This window comes from Petaurus breviceps, unplaced genomic scaffold (assembly GCF_028583685.1).
Source record: "Petaurus breviceps papuanus isolate PSGF00001 unplaced genomic scaffold, PetGlider_PUasm1.0 183, whole genome shotgun sequence".
Classification (NCBI taxonomy): domain Eukaryota; kingdom Metazoa; phylum Chordata; class Mammalia; order Diprotodontia; family Petauridae; genus Petaurus; species Petaurus breviceps.
Genome location: NW_027185791.1, coordinates 16,540,118 through 16,564,896, shown reverse-complemented (window position 1 = coordinate 16,564,896; position 24,779 = coordinate 16,540,118). Strand labels below are relative to the sequence as shown.

General features: G+C 40.4%; 2 protein-coding genes across 4 annotated transcripts in view; one reads left to right on the top strand and one right to left on the bottom strand.

The window, feature by feature from the left end:
• BAG1 (BAG cochaperone 1) overlaps positions 1 to 8,748 on the top strand; it is a 53,917-nt gene extending 45,169 nt beyond the window's left edge. For all 3 annotated transcript variants that reach the window (XM_069087926.1, XM_069087928.1, XM_069087927.1), the window contains one exon: positions 7,671 to 8,748. In XM_069087926.1, the coding sequence (XP_068944027.1) occupies positions 7,671 to 7,760 (90 nt within the window). In that variant the 3' untranslated portion in view covers positions 7,761 to 8,748. The remainder of the gene's footprint in view (positions 1 to 7,670) is intronic.
• A 6,485-nt stretch (positions 8,749 to 15,233) lies between these two features.
• SPINK4 (serine peptidase inhibitor Kazal type 4) overlaps positions 15,234 to 24,779 on the bottom strand; it is a 37,808-nt gene continuing 28,262 nt past the window's right edge. Inside the window, exons 4-5 of the mRNA XM_069087740.1 lie at positions 23,277 to 23,389; positions 15,234 to 15,400 (exon numbers count right to left, since the gene is read on the bottom strand). Of these exons, the coding sequence (XP_068943841.1) occupies positions 15,355 to 15,400; positions 23,277 to 23,389 (159 nt within the window). The 3' untranslated portion in view covers positions 15,234 to 15,354. The remainder of the gene's footprint in view (positions 15,401 to 23,276; positions 23,390 to 24,779) is intronic.

Sequence of the window (24,779 nt, the reverse complement as noted above, 5' to 3'; positions counted from 1 at the left end):
TAAACATATATACACACATTCACATATGTATTCATATGCCCATATACCCTCATATATATATATTTCTATTCCCTTCAACTATTTGCATACTGAGAAAAATTTCATCAGTTACAATTATCATTTTTCCATGTAGGGATGTAAATAGATCAACTTTGATAAGTTCCTTATGATTTCTTTTCCCTGTTTACCTTCTCATGCTTCTCTTGCTTCTTGTATCTGAATGTCCAATTTTCTGTTCAACGCTGGTTTTTTCATCAAGAATGCTTGAAAGTCCTCTATTCCGCTGAATGACCATATGTTCCCCTGAAACATGATACACAGTTTTGCTGGGTAGGTGATTCTTGGTTTTAATCTCAGCTCCTTTGACCTCCAGAATATCACATTCCGAGCCAGATCCTGGGTTATCCTGATTGTGTTTCCACAATATTCAAATTGTTTCTTCCTGGCTGCTTGTAATATTCTCTCCATGATCTGGGAATTCCGGAACCTGGCTGTAATATTCCTAGGAGTTTTCTTTTTGGGATCTTTTTCAGGAGGTTATCGGTGGATTCTTTCAACCTCTATTTTGCCCTCTGGTTCTAAAATATCAGGGCAGTTTTCCTTGAGAATTTCTTGGAGGATGATTTCTAGGTTCTTTCTTTGGTCATGGCTTTCAGATAGTCCAATAATTTTTAAATTATCTCTCCTGGATCTATTTTCTAGGTCAGTGGTTTTTCCAATGAGATATTTCACATTGCCTTCTATTCTTTCATTTGTTTGGATCTGTTTTATAGTATCTTGATTTCTCATAAAGTCATTAGCTTCCATTTGCTCCAATCTAATTCTGAAGCAATGATTCTCCTCAGTGAGCTTTTGAGATTCTTTTTCCATCTGACAAATTCGGCTTTTTAAGGCATTCTTTTCCTCATTGCCTCTTTTGCCAATTGACTTAATTTATTTTTTAAGGTGTTATTTTCCTCAGTCAGGCTGTTGATTCTCATTTCATAATTTTCTTGCATTGTTCTCATTTCTCTTCCCAATTTTTCCTCCACTTCTCTTATCTGCTTCTTAAGGTCCTCTGTGGCCTGTAACCAGCTCGTATTTTCCTTTGAAGCTTTTGGTGCAGGAGTTCTGACTTCACTGTCTTCCTCCTGTTCCATGCTTTGATCCTTTTTGTCCCAAAATAGGAGTCTAATGTTGGATTCTTCTGTTTGCTTTGTTTCCCTTGCCTAGTCATGTTGCCACTCAATTGTTTGGCTTTTGGGCTTTTTGCCACAGTAGGACTCTGCTACCAGACAGGGGAGCTATGTACCAAATGCTGGGGTTTTCTCAGCTGCTGGAGGTATTAGTTGAGTGCCTTTGCTGAAGCCTCCACACACTCTGGCAAGCTGGACACACACCCCAGGAGCTCCAGCCTAGACCGCAATCCAGATCCAAGCAGGTTAGAGCAAGAGTGGTCGCTTGGTCCCCCTACACTCTGCAGGCCAGCAGCTGAAGCTTCCACGTGGGGGCGGCTGCACAGCCAGGGCAGCGGCTTCTCGCTCCAGGGGCAAAAGCCAACAGACTCCCAACTACTGGGTCCCAAAGTCCTCACTGCACTGACCTCTCACTTTGTCCTTCGCATCGATGTGTTGATAATTCTGGAGACAACGTCCACAGCTGCTGGTGATCTGGAGTCCCTCTGGCCTGTGGCTGGTCAGGCCCACCCTGGGGCTAAAGCCTCGGTGTGGGGCTGGGCTCAGCTCCCAGAGCACTGCTCTGGCTGATTCCTGCCAGCCTGACGGTCTGTCCTGAGCAGGAGCTTAGCTTCTGTGTATCATTTTGTGGGTTCTGTAGCTCCAAAGTTTGTTCAGAGTCCCCTTTTACATGAACTGGGGAAGGTGGAAGCCGGAGCCACGTGGAGGTCCTGCTTCTACTTTGCCATCTTGACTCCACCCAAAACTCTCCATCTCCTTGCCTGAGTTCCTCTGTCCCCCACTGTCTGGCTAACTCTGTGGGAAACTTTCTTAAACTTGTGAAACATAATTGTCCATATTTTTTGGCTATTATCAGAAAAGTACTTGATTATATTTTGTTTTTGTTGTTTTTTGGAGGGCAATTAGGATTAAGTGACTTGCCCAAGGTCACACTGCTAGTAAGTGTTAAGTGTCTGAGGCTGGATTTGAACTCAGGTCCTTCCAACTTCAGGGCTGGTGCTCTATTCTCTGCTCCACCTAGCCATCCCAGATAAGTACTTGTTGATTGATTGGATGTCCAGACTCAGCTTGAAGGCATCTTGTGACAGAATCCACCACCTCCTGAAATAGCCTATTCTGTTTTTAACAGTTCTCATTATTAGGAACTTTTTACTTGCATTGAGTCAAAATCCAGCTCTCTACAGCTTCTACTCATTGCTCTTAGGTCTGCTTTTTGATGCCAAACATTGCAAGTCTAATCCCTTTACAATAGCCATCCAAAAGCTGATTTCCTTCCAAGAATCCTTAGAAGATGTCAGCCTCAGCCCCCTCACCTTCTGCTAACTTTCTTTGGAATGCTCTGCAGTTATCAGGGCTCTTTTCCACTTAAGGTGCCCAGAATGAGCACAGTATTTCAGATGTGTTCTGATCCATCTATTTTCTACCCTCTATTCCCAACCCCCGGGATACATATAGAAGGATTGTTGCCTCCTTATTCTAGGCAACTTGCTTCTTCTAATGAAGCCTAAAGAGTATTTGACTGGTATTTCATACTGTTAATTTATATCACATTTGTACATATTATGTTTTCTAAAATTCTGGTATCATTACTTAAAATGGCATTTATAGTCATTTGTAGACATAGTCCCCCCCACTTCTCATGTCTCTGTCAAACTACTGTTCTTTACTTACGTAATTTATTTTTTGAACAAAAATGTAGAACTTTGTATTTCTTCTTATTTCGCTATGAGATTTGGCCCACTAGTTTAATGCATTGCGATCTCCTTGAATCTTAATTGTTCCCCACAGTATTAGCTTTATCTCTCAGTTTTGTGTCATCTGCAAATTTGATAAGTATGCTATATATGTCTTCATCCAAATCACTGAAAAAATATCGAATAGAATAATGTCCATAAACATGTATTAAATGTGACAGGTACTCTGATAAGTTCTGGTGATATAAATAAAGGCAAAAGACAAACCCTACCCTCAAGGAGTTTACACTCTCGTGGAGGAACACAATGTCCCAAAGGAAGCAGGAAAGCAAGGGGGGAGAGCGGGGAGAGTGAAATAAGGGGCATGGTGGAGAGGAGTGCAGCCAGGTGGCAAATGAAGAATAAAGCCAAGTATCAATCTCTGGGACATTAATTATCACTAATCCAATGGTAGATCCACCTCCCTGTACTGTCTTATAGCCTATAGCCTACTTCTCTCCATTTTGTCTTCACAGCATGAAAGACTTTGTCATACACTTTGCTGAAATCTAGGTATCCCATGTCTACAGCATTCCTCTGAAATAGTCTTATCAAAATACCTTCTCAAGAAAAGAAATGACAGTTGTCCGGCATGGTTGCTATCTTCAATTGCTGTCTTCAGTTAATTTGTTAAATTCCTGCCAAATCCATAATGGAAAAAAAGAGAGAGAGAGAGAGAGAGAGAGAGAGAGACTGCTTTTCTCTGTTGTCTGGGAGATTTTGAACAAACATCCACCTCTCAGCCTCTTTTCACTGCATCTTCTCTGTTTTCCCGTTCATTGACCTTGTGATGCCTCCCACCTTGCTGCCTTTCTGTTTCATTGTTTCCTTTTCCTCTTCCCTCTTCATTTTAGCCAAAATGGAGATTTCTTCCTGTGTCCATGTAGCATCTTATCTGGCACTACTTTCCCGACTCCCATTCATATTGGTGAGTCTAGTCACCAGGGGCAGCCACGTGCTCCCTTCCTCGAGGCTCGAGGCACAGCCTTACCAGAATGGGGTCCCTAAGACTGTTGCTTACAGGTCCCCCCCAGTGTGCGCCCCATTGATCATCAGCTAGAGTTCATTGGCTTCCCGAAAGCTGTAAGATCACTCTCCTCACAAGGTCCCTGGGGAATAACTATGGCCAAAGGAGAAGCTCACAGGTCCTGGTTTCTGGAAATCCTTTTCCCTTTTCATGGAGTCCTTATAAAATTCTCCTCAGATGTAACTCTCTGTTGCTGTTCAGTCATTCAGTTGTGTCTGCATTGTCACGACTTTTCGGACCATATTGTCCATGGAGTTTTCTTGGCAAAGATACTGCAGTGGTTTACCATTTCTTTCTCCAGTGCATTAAGGCAAAAAGGGTTAAGTGACTTGCCCAGGGTCACGCAGCTACTAAGTGTCTGAGGTTAGATTTGAACTCAGGTCTTCCTGACTCCAAACCCAGCACTTTAGCTACTGAGCCACCTAACTACCTCCTATTCTCTACTGGGCTCCTCGTGTCCACATCCTTATAGAGTCCTGACATTGTCCTTCCTTGGTGCCTGGCTTATCCTCAGTGTGTCTCTCAACTCCCAGTGTAGAAACTTCCACCAGCCACTGATGCTGTAGTGGACACTGGTGCTGATAGACACTGCAGGTCTTCTGACCTTCAAAATTCACAAAATTGGTGGGTAAAGGGAGGAGAGAGCCCTGTGGTTCATAGTCATAAAGGATTTTACATACATGATCTAACTTGTAGCCTTATATGTCTCATATGAGATACATCTTGATGTATATATCTATACATGTGTGAAACATATCTGTGTATATATCTATACATGCATGAAATATATCTACATGTATGTATCCACACACATGGAATATGTGCACACACATGTGTTGGTACATATATGAAACATATCTATGTATATCTGTACATGTATGGAATATATCTACATGTATGCATCAACACAATGAAATATATCTACACACAGCGATACATGTATGAAATACACCTACATGCATGTGTCTATACATATATGAAACATCTGCATGTATCTACACACATATGAAATATATCTGTGCGTGTATCTATACATGTATGAAATATATCTGTATGTATGCATCTATGCATATATGAGATGTATGTATGTCATAAGTAGCCTCATGAAGTAGGTAATAATACTTCATATTTAAGTTTTTTAAAGAGAAGTGTTGGAGACTTGGAATCAAGAAGCTCTGGGTTCAGATCTTGCCACTGACATTCTTAACTAGCCATGTGACCTTGGGCAAATCACTTAACCCTTCTGAGGCTCAGGCAACTCTAAAGGTTTATTATTTTTTAAAAGAGTATTTTATTTTTTCCAATTACATATAAAGATAATTATTAACATTCTTTTTATACAAAATTTTGAGTTCCAAATTTCCTCCTTCCCCCCCTCTCCCCTTCCTAAGATAGAGAGCAGTTTCATATAGTTTGTATATGTGCAGTCATGTAAAACATTTCCATAAGAAGAAGCAGAACAACAGAAAAAAAACATAGAAAAAATAAAGTGATCTGCCCTTAGATCTCTGACTTCTTTCACTGGACGTGGATAGCTTTTTTCATCAGAAGTACTTCAGCATTGTCATTGTATTGCTAACGAGCTAAGTTACTCACAGCCGATCATTGTATAGTGTTGCTGTTACTGTCTACAGTGTTCCCCTGGTTCTGCTTACTTCCCTTCACATCAGTTCATGTAAGCCAAAGATTTATCTACTAAGTCATAGACAGGATGAAATTCCTTCCATATGTCAGTGGGAGAAATTCCTGCCTTGATGAAATCAGAAGTCCTTATCACTCAGTCACCCAGCAAGCTTACAGTGTGCCAGGCCTTACACTAAAGACTGGGGATATCTAAACCTGGGGTCATCTCCAGTCGTCCTGATGTGTACCAGATGGCTCTGGAGGAGAAAGTGAGGTTGGTGACCTTGCACAGCCCTCCCTCACTTAAATCCAATTCACTTGCATGTCATGCCATCACCTCCATGACCCTCTGAGAACGAAGGACAAACATCAACGACAATAAGAGATATGATGACAAAGCAGAAGAGTCCCAGCGGTGGAGACACGCTTACCTACGTAAGCTGAATTCTATTAGGTAGAGCTTGCTTCTTTTAAGTGAATCATAAATGCATCATGTAACTTTCAAAGCTGTCCTGTTTGTGATTCTTTCTGGCCATTTTTCTGTTCTCTCCTGTGCACTGGAGTTCAAAGCTGATTCAGAATGCAAATCTAAATTTTGATAGGTGACTTCAGGCAAGACAGCCAACCTTTCAGAGACTCTAGGCTTCTCTGCTAAGTTCTAGTAGGAGTAGAGACTCCATGGAGGTTGTTCCCACTTGAATGAACAGAACCTGTCTGTCTTAAAGGCTAATGAAAAAAAATATTTTTTTACTTAATGTTTAATATTGGACTCCATGTTCATGTCCTTGGCCCATTCACTGTTCCTTGGTCAGAGATTTCATTGCCAGGGATCCTCTAAAAGGACAAATCAGCCACCCCTCTGAAAATGTGCTGCTTCTGTTCAGATGCAAGAGATGGGATAGGGACCGAATAAAGAGATCTCAACACTGGCGATCGTTTTTGTTGTTTTTATAAGTTAATATACCGCCTAACTTGTGAATTTCTGTTCCATATTTCTGCCCCCCCCCCCCCATTTAACCTCTTAAATAAGTAGTAGTTCCCTTGCCAGATGTCTCCCTTTAAGGTCTTGAGATCTGGTTTCCATCCCCATCACTCGGCTGAAAGTAGCCTTTTTTCAAGATCACTGGGACTGTCTTATTGTCTTTTCCTCGGTCTTCCTCCTCCTTTGCCAGTCACCTTTGACACAGATGACCCTCCTTTGGCAGTTGTGACACCATATTAGCTTGGCTCTCATCCTACCTCTTTGACCACTCCTCTGCTGGCCTTTCTTTCTTGTCTTGCCCCTGCCCCCCCTCCACCCCCATGGGCATTCATTGTCCAAGGTTCAGTCCTTGACCCTTTGCTTTTTACTTTCTATGTCAGAAGCTGTTAGGCTCTCACTTGGGCTACTGATGCATTCCACACCTTGCCTTGCTCAGATCCCACTTTCCACAGGAGGCCTTTCCCATTCCTCTTCTCCCCAATCTCCTGCCCGCCCCCACACACTATTGATCCTTTCTTTCTGAGATTACCTTACATCTATACTGTACCTACCTTGTATGTGTGCATGGTTTTTTGTAAGTTGCCTTTCCCATTAGAATGTGAGCTGCTTAAGGACAGGAATTACGTTTTGGCCTTTTTGTGTGTGTGTCCCCAGTGCTTAGCATGGTGCCGAGCAGGTGATAAGCATCTAATAAATGCTTATTGACTGACTCACTCTTCCTAGTCTTCTTCTGTGGTTCTTTGTTACTATTTTCTTTCCTACTTCCCTGACAAGACTTGGTTTTGTTTCTCTATCCTGGAATGGCCTCTCTTCTCCCCTCCACCTCTCCAGTCCTGCATTCCTCAAGACCTACCTCAAGGTCCCCTTCGTGCATGAAGTCACTTAGACCATTCATTGTTATTGTCTCTTAAAACTTCTTGCCACCCTCGGAGTCCACGCCACACAACGACCCATCTAATTCTGCACCATTTATATTACTGATGAATTCTTTCATGTGTATTAACCTTGTGTCTCCAACTAGGATGTATACTTGAGGTGAGGGTCATTTCGTGCTAAGCTTGCAGCCGTTGCTACTGAGCATAGATTGACTTGATTGGGTCTCATTTTCCCGTGTGTTTCTGTTTTTACAGGCCTTCCTAGCTCAATGCGACACTGTTGAAAGAAGTATTGGACAAGAAACAGATAAACTGAAAACAAGAAATCTAGCCCTGGCTGAGTGAGAGTTCTGTATCAATGAGAGGGTATGATTGCTCTGAACATGAAGGAGAGTTTACTCTGTTTTGTAACACACGCCTGCCTTTATTTTTAGATCACGCCTGGCTTTACGGGTACCCCTTGGGAGCTGTTTTCTCAATATCGGATTTATTCCTCAGACCCGTTCTCCACAGGTCCTTGAATTGATTCTCCATGTCCTGATCCCATAGATTAATTCTCTTACTCAACATCGTCATGCCTTTTCAAGTCTCCAGGGGGCAGCAGCATCGCAGGATGATGGGAGAAAGCTTTTTTTCCCTAACCTGAGTCAGGGGTGGCTATTTGTGTCCTTTGTGGGATCAGTGGAAGCTTTGCTTTGTCTCCCTTTAGCCTCATACTTAAGAGGGGAGGTACTGACTAGGTCATACTGAAACTCTAATTAACTCCTACACTCCCACATAGATGACTGCAAAATAGCTCATTAATTAAAGTCACATGAGTGGGGCTAACTAGTCCAACCAGGTGTTGGTGCTGGGTAGGTTGAACCGCAAGCTGACTCCCTTTTAACATTTTTCAATGGGCTGTGTTGGTATCCTGTGTGTACCACTGAAGCATTAGGAATTGTCATTCCACATGGCCCTGGCACAGTGGACAAAGGGGTTATGGGAGCCAATAGTTGTACAGAGACCAGTCCCCAGGTCTGGAAGCCTGGTTCCAAAAGGGAATTTGGGAGAGGGCAGACAATGTAGTGTGGTGACCCTTGGTGCTAAAAAAGGAAAAATTGGGCAGGTACTGAGACTTAAAATTCTCAGAAGCAGGCAACATGTATTTTCTTCAAGGACATCTATTTTGTTTCAATCTATATCTTTTGTGATATGTTTTCTTCACTTCTCATTATTATATTATTATTTTTATTATTATTAAAATACAAGTTCAAACAACAGGCCAAATGAACAAATCTGGGAGTTTTTCTTATTTAAAAATAAAACAATAATCATTTGTGTATTATTCTAATGTGAGTCCATTTTTAATGAACAATAGCAGCCTGGGGATCGTAGCTTTTGGGTTTTTACTTATTTGGGAATTGTCTTCCCTTTGCCTTAAGTTGGTGCTGCCTGCTACCAGGATAGTGTGTCTGTGTGTCTGTGTGCGTGGGTGTGTGGGTGTGTTCTGGAGCTTGGGAGATTGCTGCAGGCAGATTTGTGAATACCATATTAAGTTGGTGAAAGGGCAAGAGGAAAAGCCTACATTTCAAAAGACTGATTTAGCCGCAACCAGGCTTGATATGCTAGTGTAGACAAGGATTTTTTATAACGAGACATTGCCCCAACTGAGTTTTCCTCACCTAGAAATCTGCCTACCTTCCCCTTCTCTACTGGATGGGCAAGTTGCATAGAACCTGCCAATTAGTTACGTGCTTGATTTTGTTGTTATTGCCTTTTGATTTCAATTCCCAGATCAGGCAGTGGGGTTTGTTAAGAGAGACTGAGCTGGGGAAGAGGTGGTGGGGAGGGCTGGAGTGTCAGGTGGTGGAAAGGAGAGGAGGAGGCTGTGCATTTGGAATAGAAATTCATTTAGGCCCATAGAGGACTTTGTTGTTTTTTAAAGAAAAATTAGATTGACCAATTGTTTGAGCTAATTCTACAGTTCAGTCATAGTGCTCAAACTAATTGTGGGTAGATACACTTTGATTTGTTTTGCATGGAAGCAGTAAAAGGCAAGTGGGGAGCAGTTGAGGAAATGGGGTGTGGGGGAGTCAGTTCCTGGAACCTGGTAGCCTGAGAAGACCAGGAAAACAAGGCTGGCTTCCTGCTCTCTTCTTCCTCTACATTCTTTAAAATTTTTTTAAATGATTAATTTAGCAATTATAAACAAACATTTCAAATAACAAAAAAAAGAAAATTGCATGTAAAATTGTGAATTGTCACATTTTAAAAATTAGCTACCTTTCATATATAAACATGTGCATAGATGTGCGCAGACACTAAATTTAACAAGCTGGTAACAGAATTGTCCTCTGTGTCCCCCTTTAAACTACTCTTTGGGTTTTTCTTTGTATTTTTCTTTTACTGATACTTTTTCTTTTTCTTTTCTTTTTGTATTCTTGTCACTTCCCACTAACTTACCTCCGTACCCTCAAGCCATCGTTAGACCTCCCTTGAAACAAATAAATATAGGCAAGCAAAACAAATCAACACATAAGCCGCATCTAAAAAGTTTGTCTCATTCTGTGCCTCTCCTTCCTCCCTTCTCTGTCAGCTAGTGCCCTTGAAGAGGGCCAAGGACATCACGGCTTACCCAAGACTTGGATTTAAGTGAGGCAGAACTTCAGATGGTTCTCCTTGCTCTGTCCTCCAGGGACATCGAAGTCCAGTGGCTAGACAAAAGGCAAGACAACTGACTGTGACCCGGGAGCTTATATTTTGAAATCTATATAAGCATTTATTTAGTGCCTTCCTGCTGAGTGCTGGGGGATAAAAAAAGAGGAGCTCCGGTCTGTCGGGGGAGATGACAGGCAAACCAACGTGTGTAAACAAGCTCCATACGGGATAAATAGGAAGTAATCAAAAGAGGAAAGGCACCAGAATTAAGAGGGGTTGGCAGGAGGCTCGCTTCTTTCATCATGAATGATCTCTGCATTGATCAGAATTCTGAAGCCTTTCAAAGTGGTTTGATGAATTAATCCCATTTAGTATTAATAGCTCTCCAAAATCCCCAACTCCAAATTTAGCTTTCCAGTCAAGCTCCATATCTTTAAATACCTGAAGGACATCTTTCGGATGTACCATGTGCAAAAAATGCTAAAGATAACAAAAGGATTTTTTTAGCTATTTGATGGCAAGGGGAAAATTTTTTTTAAAGGGATAGAATGACTTAAAATGTAACAAAAAATAAATTAAAAAATAAAAGGGGTAGAATGGCTGGGATAATGGGTAGTGAAGAGAATGCAAAACCAGTCAATTCTTTTACTTCTGTTTAACACTCTGCCTGGGAGAAGGATCATCCATCTGCAAAGGGTGGAACAAGAATGGTTAAATGGTTAACCAGAGAACTACAACTCAGGAAAACTGCGATTGTGAAAGAACATCTCACTGCTTTCACTGAGTTAGGTCACACCAGACCTAGATGAATGGAAACAACAGAGATGTGACTGCTAATCTGTTTGTTAGGGATCTCTGAAAAAAATGTGGAGACTAATTGGAGTCTAATTGGAGACTAATGTCCTGATTTAGACAAAAATGTTTTTCAGTTAACATTTTTATTTTTTAATTCTCTCCCCTATCTCCCTTCTTCCCCCAATCCCCAGTAGGAAAAAGAAAAGGAAAAACAAAATCCTTATAACGAACAGTAAAGTAAAACAGATTTTCACACTGGCCATGTCCAAGAAATATATGTCATTCTGCACCCTGAGTTGGGCGCCTCTCTGTCAGGAGGTAGATAGTGTGACAGCATGTTTCATCAAGCCTGCTCTGGAGTTATGATTGGCCATTGCGTCTATCAGTTCTTGAGCCTTTCAAAGTTGTTTGTTTTTACGATGTTGTTGATGCGTAAATCTGACACTGAAATTTCCACCCTTTCCTTTTGGTTTTGTGCTCTGGAGCCAAAGTCTCTTCTACCTGACAGATCTTCAAATACTAGAGCACAGTTATCATGCCCTTTCCTCATCTTCACCCTTTGGTGAATAAATTCAGTTTTACACCGACTTCTCTTTTTTTTATTTTGTACTTTATTTTTATTATTATTTTATTTTATTTTTTTATTGCCCCTTATCATATGGCCACTCTTGAACTGCCAAGTTGCAGTCTTGGATTACTCTCACCATCCACTTCCTTTGCTATACATGTCACGCACCAAGCTGGAGAAAACTACAAAACCATGCAGACTGATGCCACTCCAGTTTTATGTTACATAAGCTTACTTTGGCAAAGCAATCTTTTTCCACTTTTTTCTAATTGATTCACTATCTCATTTGCCATACTGTCTGTTCCAAATTTTGTAAACCCTCCTCAAATCTCCCATGGCTTTTCCTTCCCTCACCCTCTCAGCTGAGAATTTACCTCATATTTTACTGAAAAAACTAAGGCTATCTGATGAGAATGCTTTATTATACTCTGTTCCACATTTCACATGACCCAGATGCTTTCTGACACCATTTCCTCTTTGCCCCATCTCACATGAAGAAGTGACCCTTCTCCTTGCCAAAGCAAATACATGCACAAGTGATCCCACTGCATCTCTTCTCCAGAAGATTGCCCTGTCAATCATCCCTTCTCTCTCAATAATTTTTAGTCTTGTCTATTGACTGCTTTCCTACTGCTTACCAACAGGCTCATGTCTCCCCTAATCTTCAAAAAGTCCTCATTTGATTCTTCCATCCCTACTAACTGTCATCCCGTATCTCTTCTTCCTTTTGTGGCTAAACTCCTTGAGAAGGCTGCCAGCAAATCAGTGCCTCCATTTCCCTTCCTCTTAACTCTGCAGTCTGGCTCCCAACCCCATCATCCAACTGAAACTGCTCTCTCTAAAATTATCGATGGTCTCTTGATTTCCATGTGCAATGACCTTTTCTGATTCCTCATCCTCGACCTTTCTACCCACCTTTGATGCTGTTGATCGCCTTCTTCTCTTTGATACTCCTTTCCCTCTGGGTTTTTATAACATTAATCTCTCCTAGTTCTTCTATCTGTCTGCAGGCTCCTTTTCAGTTTCCTTTGCTGGATTTTCAACTAGATCTTGAAAACTAATGAAGGGTATCTCCCAAGACCCTGTCCTGAGCCCTTGTCTCTGTCCCTCTGTACTATTTCACTTGGTGATCTCATCAGCTCCAATGAATTCAGTGATCTATGCTGATTCTCAAGTCTTGTCTATCCCTAACCTCTCTACTGTCTCACATCTCCAATTGCCTATTACATATCTCTAATCGTATGGGCTGTAGTCATCTTAACACTCAGCATGTCTAAAACAACTCATTATCTTTCCCTTAAGCCCTCTTTCTAATTTTCTTATTGTTGGGGTACCACCACCTTCCTATTCTGCACCGTGTTGGTGGTATGGGCCCTCACCTCTAGATCATGCCTAGAGTATTGCAATATTTTACTGGTTGATATTCCTTCCTCTGAGTTTCCTCCACTCCAATTTCACTCTCCATTCATCTGTAAATCAATCTTTCTAATTTCAGGTCTGACCAGCGGCTTCCAACCACCTCCAAGATCAAATATAAAATTCTCCATTTGGCTTTTAACACCCTTCATAACCTGACTCCTCATCTTTCCAGTCTTCTTTACTCCCCACCACAAAATCTGCAAACCAGTGATATTAGTCTTTACGCTGTCCTTTGATCAAGACGCTTCATCCTCACCCAGTGGCAGCTGACTTTAACCATGGGTCTCCTACACCACCCAACCATACAGGCCAGTAAATAGAACTAGTAAAAAAAAATGTACCATGCAGTTCAGAATCTGTGCAGTGAGGATTCTTCTGCTCTCCTCAGGTTTACAGAATCCCCAAGAGCCCCCACCACCACTCAACAGTCCTAACCCATCCAAATATCGGCATACAGACTTGAAGGACTTTGTAGACTAGGCTCCCTAGGGCCAAGACCAAGGTTCCTGGTCATCCAAGCTAAAGGGACCAAAGGCCATCCACCCAAGTCAGTGTTCTGGAAAGGGTAGCTAAATATGAAAGGGACTGCTAACCACAGGCAGCCATGTAACTATCCTAGCAGGAGACCCTAATGGGTACATAGGGGCACTTCACTTTCCAATGGCATTTTGGAACAGACTTCTAAGGAGAAGGGTATCTTCGATCAGATAGAAGAGGGTGGACGACCCCCATCAAGTCAATTAACAATCATTTATTAAATGGTTTATTATGTGCTAGTGTTGCTGACTAATTAAACTTACACTTTTCAGTGAATGCAACAATCAAAGTGTACAAATAATACTCTCTAAGAACAAACTGCCAATATGCTGTCTCAGAGGTTCTGATTGACTTCTTTCATACCAGACTCAATAGTGTCCTGCTCTGCCCAGCTGGATGCCATGTATTTTCTCTCTGGGATAGTGTTCTGGCAAGTCTATGCAATATCTGTCAACCAATCATCACTGCCCTCAAGCCTAGGTGGCCTTACCCGAGTCTCAAGTACAGGAAATAAAAGAACCAGTGCTAGTGAGGCCTCTGGGCCTCTGGTATGTTTTTACATTTTTAGTTATGAGTATTCCAGAGTTGTTTACCACAAAATGTGATTTGTAATTTACTTTAAATGATAAATGATATCATATTGCCTGCCTTCTCAAAGAGTGGGAGAAGGGTAGGTGGGAAGGAGAGATTAAATGAATGTTAAAAAATGTTCATGTGATTGGGAAACACAACATAAATAAAAATATATTTCAAAATTACTTTAAAAGTTTCCTGTGATATTTTTATCTGTCTTTAGGAGGGGCCGCATATGTTTATGATCTGTTTAAGAATATGTACATGTCACTTTACATCATAACACAGAAGTTCTTATATTATTGAAAAACAACTTGTGGAAAAGTAATTCACTCAAAACAACTCGGACAAACAATGGGGATTTAAGCCAAAACAGAATCATTTATACTAAGTTGACAAACTATTTTATTAAGGTAATAAAACTTATTCTCACTACATTATCATTTATAATGAATGAGCAAACATCTCTAATATTTTACTGAGGTACTAAAACTTATTCTCACCTCAGCCAGGCACTGCATTAAACTGTGGAGTATAAAGAAAGGCAGAAACAGGATAAGTGACTGCATAGAAGATGTAGACAGAGTAAATGGAAGGTCATATGGAGGTGCTAAGCAGGGGGGACCAGGGAAGGCCTCCAGTTGAAGGTGAGAGATGCACTGAGTCTTGAAGGAAGCCAGAGAAATTAAGAGGTGGAAGTGAGGGGGCAGGTTGTTCCAGGCATGGTGGACAGCCAGTGCGAAAGCAGAAGCAGGAGATGGAGTGCCTTTCTAGTCCAGTTTTATCCATGTTCAGTCATTCATTCAGGGGACCATTAAATGTTTCCACTGGACCCAGATAGCTCTGGAGGAGAAAGTGAGAAGGAAGCTGAAGCTGGCGGATCACTTGAATTTAGGAGTTCTGAGTTTCTGTATTACAATAGAGGGATCAGGCCCATGTGAACTGCTATACTTGTCTGGGAAAGATAGGGAGATCCAGGAGAAGAGACAGAGAGACAAAGAGACAGCAAAAGAGACAGCAAAAACGTAAGACAAAGTGAGAAGGGAAGGAGGAAGGAAGCAAAGAAAGGGGGAAACAGGAAGAGGAAGAAGAATTCTATCTCCCTTGTCCTCCTCACTCCCTCTTCCCTCCCCAGAACCAATTTACTCTCCTAGCTTCAAATGCCTTCCCTTGATGAAGAAATACTTAGTGTATTCTCAGTACTCAGATGCAAGTAGTGTCCTGATGGTGATAACCTCTGAACTGCATGAAGTTCCTCTGATGGTTTCAATGACAACTCATGTTGATTCTGCGTATTGATTTTATTGTTCTCTACACAGAATGTATTTAGTGGGGAAAGGGAGAAGGGACCATGTTTCTGAGGCAATTAGAAAAGGTCCACATAGTCTCCTATTGACTATTTCTTCTTTAGCATACTCCATCCTTTGTAATCTGGATATCCTGTTTAGTTTTTCTACAATTAAAAGAGAAAAAAAATTACAAATGAATAACTGTTTTCTCACTACTGTGACTATCATTTCATAGAATCAGCTTTAGAGGTAAAAGGAAAATATTAGGAATTCTCTAGGTGCCCCAGCCTCCCAGCCCCATTTTTTGCTTAAGGAAATTTAGATCCAGAGAAGTGACTTGCCCACAGTCACAAGAGGACAGGGTTGGGGTTTGCATCCAGGTCCTTTTACTCCAAATCCATTGTTCTTTCTAAGGTACCATACTACCTATCCACATTTTTTAACAACTAGCTCTCCCTAAAGGCCATATAGCATATAAGAGTGCTGAAGTGTGAGTCGGGAAAATCAAGAGTTCAAATCCTGTGTCTAATATTTACTAACTATGTGATCCTGGGTAATTCCCTGAGCCATTCCCTTAGCTACTTTGTTTCTCAGGTCACTCCCTAAGTCTAAGTTATTGAGAGGATCCTTCAGTATCTGAGAGTTTTTCATAGCTTTATCCAACGTTACTTTGACGAACTTGGAAGGCTATGTGCCAATGGATATCCAACCAAGCTGTAAAGGCTTGGCGTACAGATTTGGCAATGGACTGTGATCTAGGAACCAGGCTATTTAAACTTGGAGAGGCTAGATACCACCCACCTTTAACCATAGGAAAGAATGGAATATTGTGTATCAAAGAACAAAAGAGCTCAGCAAGCATCCCAAAATGACCTACCCTGCAAATCTAAGCCTAACTATAAATAAAAATTGATTAGAGTTTAATGAAAAAGGCATTCAAAAAATTCCTAGAATTAAAACCAGACCTGAAGGAATGATTTGCTTCTCAAATACTCCAGACAATAGAAACACAATAAGGATAAACAAATACAGCAACCAAGGACGAAAACAACAAAATAACAACAGAAAAACTATTAAGAGATTTCTTTCTAAATGTGCACGAGGCAGCAAGGTTGAAGACAGAAGTCAAATAGAAGTGATGGTGGAGAAACAGGCTTGAGATGAAATCTCATAATACCCCACTTAGTGAATCATTGTGGTTTTTTGTCAGGTAATTTACAGAATGATAAAGTGAATAAAAAGGGAGAGGGGAAGAAGAGAGAGGGGAATGAGGGATGTACCCTAACCCAGTCAAAAGCTATCAATGAGGAAAAAATAATTACTGTCATCTCTCAAGAAGAAGAGAAGCTATAGGAAAGATGGCACAGAGGCAAAAGGATGGTCTGAAAAAGGGGAAAAGAAAGTGGGAAATAATATTTTAGTGGTGGTACCATTGATGAATGCACCTATGGGAGAAAAAAGATATTCCAGAAAGGAATTTGGGGACCTTACAATTGGTACAATCGGCAGAGATTTAGTGCTTAGAAAGTACTCCTGTCTCAAGGGGAATCAGACATCTTGGGAGAAAGTGACACCAGAAGGATGATGGGGCATGAACGCAGGTGGGAGATCGTAAGGCAAATGGGGGGAAAATGACCAAGGAGAGGTCAAAGATCAATGATGAACCACACAATCAGGGAAATAGGAAGATTCTAAAATGGGGTAACATTTTTTCTATCACCTGCAGGAATTATATCTATGAAATTATTTCTATGGCCCCCTTCAAAAAAGAGGCAGGGGAGCAAAAGTTACAAGGCAATGATACAGAAATTGTTTGGAAAACAGATCGCAAAATAAATACCTTGGAAGCTTGATTGTCTTGAAGAATGGAGACTAAAAAAGGACTAAATGAGAATAGCCTTTCCACAAATATTCACAAGCCTAGCTGTCACAGCAGGGGGCCAACAAACACTCACAAGCTTAGCTGTCTTCTTGCATATCCATCCTCTCTCTCCCACCATCTAGCTGCTCTAACTCCCAGCTTTCTGTGGGCTCTGCTCCACCCTTCAGCAAGCTCCTCCCACCACAGGCTCCATGTGATTACATTCTGCCTATTCAGGGGCAGAAAAGATTTTCAAATTCCTATTACAATTACAGAGGACCATTAATCAAAGAATAAAAGTCTAAAATAGACATGAAAGATAAATAATGGACTGAAGGAAAGAAATCCTTTTCAGAAAAAGGTATGAAACTGGGATATTGGTGGAGTTGTGAACTAGTCCAACCATTCTGGAGGGCAATTTAGAACTATACCCAAAGTGCTATAAAACTGTGCCTACCCTTCCATACAGTAATACCATGACTGGGTCTATATCCCAAAGGCATTTTGTTTAAAAAGAGAAAATGATAAAAAATATTTATAGCAGTTCTTTCTGTTATGGCTAAAATTGGAAATCAAAGGGATGTCCATCAATTGAGGAATGGTTGAACAAGATGCAGTATATGATTGCAATGGAATATTATTGTACTATAAGAAATGACATGCAGTAGACCAATATCTTATACCGTATAACAAAATCAAGTCTAAATGGGTGTACAATGTAGGTATAAAGGCTGATACTGTAAGTAATCTGAGAGAGCAAGGAATAGTTTGCCTGTCAGATTTATGGAGAAGGGAAGATTTTATGACCAAATGAGCTAGAGAACATTAGGAAATACAAAATGGATAATTTTGATTACATTAAATTGAGAAGGTTTTGTACAAATAAAATCAATGGAACCAAGATTAGGAGGGAAGTGGAAAATTGGGAAAGTTACAGCCAGTGTCTCTGATAAAGACCTCACTTCTAAAATATGCAGAGAATTGAGTCAAATCTATAAGAATACAAGTCATTCCCCAATTGATAAATGGTCAAAGGATATGAACAGTTTTCATAGGAAGATATTTATAAGCATAAGAAAAAAATGCTCTAAATCACTATTGATTAGAGAAATGCAAATCAAAACAACTCTGAGGTACCACATCTCACTGGTCAGATTGGCTAAAATGACAAAACAGGAAAATGATAAATGCTGTAGAGGATGTGGAAAAATTGGAACACTAATGCATTGTTGATGGAGTTGTGAACTGATTAAACCATTCTGGAGAGTAATCTGGAACTATGCCCAAAGGGCTATAAAAAAGTGCATACCCTTTGACCCAGCAATACGCCTTCTAGGGTTGGATCCAAAAAAAAATCATAGAAGTGGGAAAAGGACCCATGTGTACAAAAATATTTAGAGCAGCTCTATTTGTGGTGGTAAAGAATTGGAAATCAAGGGGATGCCCATCAATTGGGGAATGGCTGAACAAGCTGTGGTATATGAATGTAATGGAATACTACTTTGCTATAAGAAATGAGGAGCAGATGGTCTTCATGATAACTTGGAGAGACTCATATAAACTGATGCTGAGTGAGGAGAGCAGAACCAGGAGAACTTTGTACACAATTATAGACACATCATATGTGTGACGACCGACTGACAGACTGGGCTCCTCTCAGCGATGCAATGTTGGAAGACCACGACAAAAGACCCATGATGGAAAGGCATTTTCACATCCAGAGAAAGAACTACAGAGTCTGAATACAGATTGAAGCAAACTACCTGCTCTCTCTCTCTCTTGTTTGTTTCCTTTTGTCCCTTCTTTCTCATTGTTCACTCTATTGGTTATAATCCTTCTTTACAACTTGGCTAATGTTCATTGTGAAGGTATTTGTAGATCCTATATTTGAATACCTGCCACTGTGGGGGGAAGGGGGGAGAAGAGGGAGGGGGAGAAAATTTGAAACTCAAGGGATTGTGGAACTGAATGTTGTAAAGTAAAAGTAAATAAACAAATTTAAATAAAAAAAGAAAAAGAAATGACATGCAGTATGACTTCAGAAAAACCTGGAAAGACTTACCTGAACTGATAAAAAGCGAAGTGAGCAAAACCAGAACATTGTATACAGTAAAAGTGATATTGTATGATGAAGAACTGTGACTTAGCTATTCTAAGCAACAGAATGATCCATGACAATACCAAAGGACTAATGATGAAAAATACTATCAACCTCCAGAGAAAGAACTGATATTGTCTGAATACAGACTGAAGCAGGCTATTTTTCACTTTCTTTCTTTCTATTCAAGTCTTCTTGTACAAAATAGCTAATATGGAAATGTTTTACATGATTGCACATGTATAACCTATACTTGATTGCTTGCCATCTTGGGAAGGTGAAGAAGAGGGAAGAGAAAGAATTTGGGACCCAAAACTTTAAGAAAATGTTTACAAAAATTGTTTTAACATGTAATTGGGGGGGGGATGAAATATTATGCTTTTTTTTTTTTAGCAGTTGGGGTTAAGTAACTTGCTCAAGGCAACATGCCCAGTTATTTTGTGTGGGTGTTAAGTATCTGAGGCCAGAACCGAATCCGGGTCTCCTGATTCTGGGGCCGGCGCTCTTACTCACTGTGCCACCTGGCCACCCCAATATTATGCTTTTTTAAATAAAAAGGCACAGGAAATGAAATTTCAAAAAAACCTAATGACCAAAACAAGTTGAAGGAGAGGAGAGAAAGGGGGAATTCTGCTTGACTGTTACCTGAGAGAGAGAAAAGAGAGGAAGAAGTAAATAAGTAGATAAAGGAAACCAAGAAAAAAGTAATAAGCAAAACTCCAAAACTGGGGTGAGGAGTAACAAAAGAGAGGAGGGGAGGACTTGGGGCTGAGAATAGGATTGTTTTCAAATAGATTAAGAATTTGTAGCTCTTTAATATGTTTTAGTGCTTCATGACTCACATTTTTTATGGAAATGCAACAATGAATTATCGATTTAAAAAAAGTGAAATATAAATAGAGGAAATTCCTGTATTGGGTAGAAGGATGGACTAGATGACCTACCTCTAAGGTTCCTATAGTCTATGTATTGATTGATGATTCTGTATCATTGCATTGCATATTACAACATTCCCTAGCTTTATGCTCATGGTAAGTATATATTAGTAGAGATGCTAATTTTGCTTTGTCAATTAAATTTAATCAATAAATCAACCAATAAACTTGCATTTATTAAGCACCTATGTACCAGGCACCATGCCAAGTGCTGGGGGCTCAAAGAAAAGTAAAAAAAAAATCCCTGCTTTTGAGAAACTCACAATCAAATGGGAGAAAATGTGGAAATAACTATGCACAAATAAGACATATAGGGGATAAATTGGGAGTAGTCTTAGAAGGAAGGCATTAAGATTAAGGAGAATTGGGAAAGGCTTCTTGTAGAAGGTGGGACTTAAACTGAGACCTAAAGGAAACCAGGAGAGCCAGGAGATGGAAGAGTGAGAGTTCCAGGTCTAGAGAGACAACAAGTAAAAATGCCCAGAGGAGCTGAGAGATGGAATGTTGTGTTCAAGGAACGTCAGAGTCCAGTGTCATTGGACTGAAGAATATTTGGACGGGAGTAAGGAACACTGGAAAGGAAACATCCAGGTTATGCAGCTGTGAACTCCAAACAGAGGATTTTATATCTGATCCTTAAGGTAATTGGGATCTGCTGGACTTTATTGAATTGCATGGTCAGATCTGCACTTTGTGAACATCACTCTGACATCTGGGAAACCATGAGAGTTGGCTTGCCTCAATTTCCTGCTCTGCTTCCAACTCTTAAAGTTTAATTTCTTTTTAAGTTTCATTGATGCCTTTTGTCTTTATATAAAATTTACTTCCTTCTCCACCTCCTCCCCACAGTGAGCCTTCCCTTTTCACAAAGGAAAAAAAAAGTTTGTTTTGTTTGTTGTTGTTCATTTTAGGGTCCTCATAAGTATAGAAAGAAGATAAAATAGATTTAGAGTTTGATGACCTGAAAGTTTGGTTAAAGGAGGCAAACAGGCTAGGTGATATGTAAATTCATATTGTTTATTCCCTTAAAGCTATACATGTATGGAATATATATGAATATATATATATATATGTATGGAGCCAGATAAAATCTGACTGCCTGAACGAAAGAATGAGAAGGCTTAAATAAATTTTAGAACCATCCCAATTTGGGGTGGCTGTGTCAACTCAAATTTCTGATCTCCATAAATATTTAATTATGGTATGAGAAAGCAATTCTCTTTTTAAAAATTTTTTGTCTTTATTGATTTGTTTACTTTTAGTTTACAAGATTCAGTTCCTCAATCCCTTGAGTTTCAAATTTTCTCCCCCTCCATCTCCTCTTCCCCCCTCACCCTTCCATGGCAGCATGCAGTCAAGTGTTAGATCTGCAAATACTTTCACATTAGACATTAGTCAGGTTATAAAGAAGGATTGTATCAGATGGAATGAACAATGGGAAAGAGGAAACAAAACCAAACAAGAAAATAAAAAGAGCAGGTAGTTTGCTTCAATCTACATTCAAACTCTGTTCTTGAGAAAGCAATTTTCTTTTTTTCTTTTAATTAAAAGCAATCGGGGTTAAATAACTTGCTCAAGGTTACATGGCCAGTTATTTCTGGGTGTGGTGCTGAGTATCTGAGCCCAGATTTGATCCAGGTCATCCTGACACTGGAGCCGGTGCTCTTAATCGCTGAGCCACCTGGCCGCCCCTGAGAAAGCAATTTTCTTAATTGAATAGGTGGTAAATACAATAGAATAAGAGAGTTGATAAAGTATCAATTGAAATTATGACCCAGGATATCTGTGTTTTTTTTTTACCATTAACGTACCATAACATAGGACATGTCCACAAAATATTAAGATAAGAAAAAGTTCCATTACTCAGGGTAGTGTCTCAGGTTAAGGGTCTCATCCTTAATGAGCATAAAGTCAGCCCCATCTGGCCTTCTTGACATAGGAAAAGCTTGCTCAGAGGACAAAGAAGCTGTGAGGTCCAGGCTCTTCTTCTGGTTGATTAGTTCAGGCTCTGGACCTTATCGAGGTTATTAAATTGATTTTAAATGATTATCAAGTTGGAAGGGACATTCAAGATCATCTAACCAACCTCTTTGGTGGTTGTGTGCATAGACTGCCAGGCCTGGAGTCAGGAAGACTAATTTTCCTGAATTCAAATCTGGCCTCAGACACTTACTAGCTGTGTGACCCTGGGCAAATCACTCAATCCTGTTTGCCTCAGTTTCCTCATCTATAAAATGAGCTGGAGAAGGAAATGGCCAAACCACTCCAGTATCTTCGCCAAGAAAACCCTAAATGGGGTCATGAAGAGTTGGACATGACTGAAAAGCAACTGAACAACATCAAAAAGTCAAGCTCTCAATTTAAAGATGAGGAAACGGAGGCCCACGGGAGGTTAAATGAATTTTCCTTAGGTCACCTAGGTGATAGGAGTTGGAGGTAGAATATGAACCTAGTCTGTGCTCTTTTAGCTGGAAGGAATCTTAGAAAGCACATGCAGTAATCCAAACTCCTGATTTTATAGATGAGGAGACAATCTTAGAGAGAGGTAAAATATATTATCTGAGGGCTAACACCAAGTTAGTCTGAGCTTCTGGGCTTGGACCAGATTCCATTATGCTGGATTCCTTCTTCTTTTTTGAGGGATTCAGGGTTAAGTGACCTGCCCAGAGTCACACAGCTAATAAGTATTTGAGGTCAGATTTGAACTCAGGGCCTGTGCCCCATCCACTGCACCACCTAGCTGCTCCTTCTTAAGTCATCATATTTTGAACAGAATGGTTCTTGAGGCAAGGAACAAGTGAAATGTGGGTGCAAGGAGATAGTTTCTCAGCCCGGGCTGGGTATGGCATTGGTATGGGACAGAAGTGTCAAACACACAGCCTGAACAACTCTGCAGAGTGAGGCTAAAACCAGATTAAAATAGGATTGGGAAATACTTAATAAAATACAATAGAAGATTATACAATAGAAACACAAATAAGTAAAATACAATAGAAGTATATGGTTATCCAAGTTACTATGAAGCCAGCAGCGATTCTTATGCGCAGTCAGTAGCCCTCATTGTGATCTGAATTTGATACCACTGATGCAGATTATGTCGCATACCAAAAGACTCAGTTAAATGGAAAATTAGAAAGTGAACTTACATTCTTGTAACACACAGTTGGCATTCATTGTCATAGGTGTTCCCATTGGTTCCGCAGATGGGTTGGTACACTTTGGGGCACACTGGGATTTCCCCCATGTGTTCACAGAATGGCTGAGGAAAGATATATGTGTAATTCAGAGAGAAAAGTTCACTATTCTCACTCGCATTTAAGCTTCTTTGGAAGGAACTTTGTGGAAAAGCTTCTTGATAACTGTTCAACTAGTTTTCAGGGAAAGACTTTACCCTCCAAATTCTCTGGAATGCTTAAGAGAGGGCCAAGCCCATAAACTGAACATTGCCTCTCGAGATAGAATCAATCCTCAGATGGACACCCACTCTCTCAATTTCATATTAAAATTTTAATTTTTATTGCCAGTTCCTGCCAAATCAGCTTGTCCTTACAGATATGAACACTTCAGTAAGATAGATCCCAAACGTGGGAAACTAGTCCAAGATGTCATGGTTCTATTCCTTCAACTTCAAAGGTTTTGATTCATCTTTATGGCTATCACCCACACTGTAGATTGTAATCCCTTCATGCCTTAGGACACACTTTAATGAGATGCTTTGATTTTTTTAAATAATTGTCCACTTTTTTTGATGAATCTCTTTAGACTTGGCTAGGCTGAATCTCAAAAGCAGATAAGTCAAGTTAAATCAAATCAACAAGCATTTATTAAATGCTTACATATTGGCGCATATGCCAGGTGCTTTGCTAAGTGCTAAGATACAAAGGAATGCAAAAAAAAAAAAATCCCAGCTCTTAAGGAGCTCACAGTCTAATTGGGGAAACACTATACCTACAGCTAGGCAGCTAGGTGACTCAGGAGATAGAGCCCTGGGCCTGGCATCAAGGAGATCTGAGTTTAAATTCAACTGCAGACTCTTATTAGCTGTGTGACTTTGGGTAAGTCACTTACCCTCTTTTTGCCTTAATCCTCTGGAGAAGGACATGGCAAGCCACACCAGCACTTTTGCCAAGAAAACGCCACAGACAGCATGGCCCATGGGGTCACAAAGAGTTGGACGCAACTGAACAACAACAAATATAAATGTTAGCTATTATTGTTGGGTATCATTAGCTAAGGAAGGTAAATTTTGATAGCTTCAGCTATCCAGTTAACTTGGGGTTTACTGACTAGCCTTCTTCCTTTCCTTCTTTCCTTTGATGGGGTGCTTGTGTGCCTGTGCTTGAACCCCAGTTTGTAAAATCACATTTCTCCCTAGCCTCAAATCTCCCTAGCCTCAAAACACTGTCTCAGGCAGTTTCTCTCTAGCTCAAGGGTGGCAGCCCTAACAAAATACATCTCTCTCTTCCTGACCCAGTGGCCAGCTGCACTTAGAGAATTTAGTAGTTTGACCCAGCTGTGTGCTAGCTGAAGCAGCTGTGTATGATAGGTCATATCTATCACATACATCCTAGACTCAGTCATATGTACACTCCCTAGCTCATTATACACATCCTGAATCCCTCATTAGCTTGGAATATGTTTATTCCCAA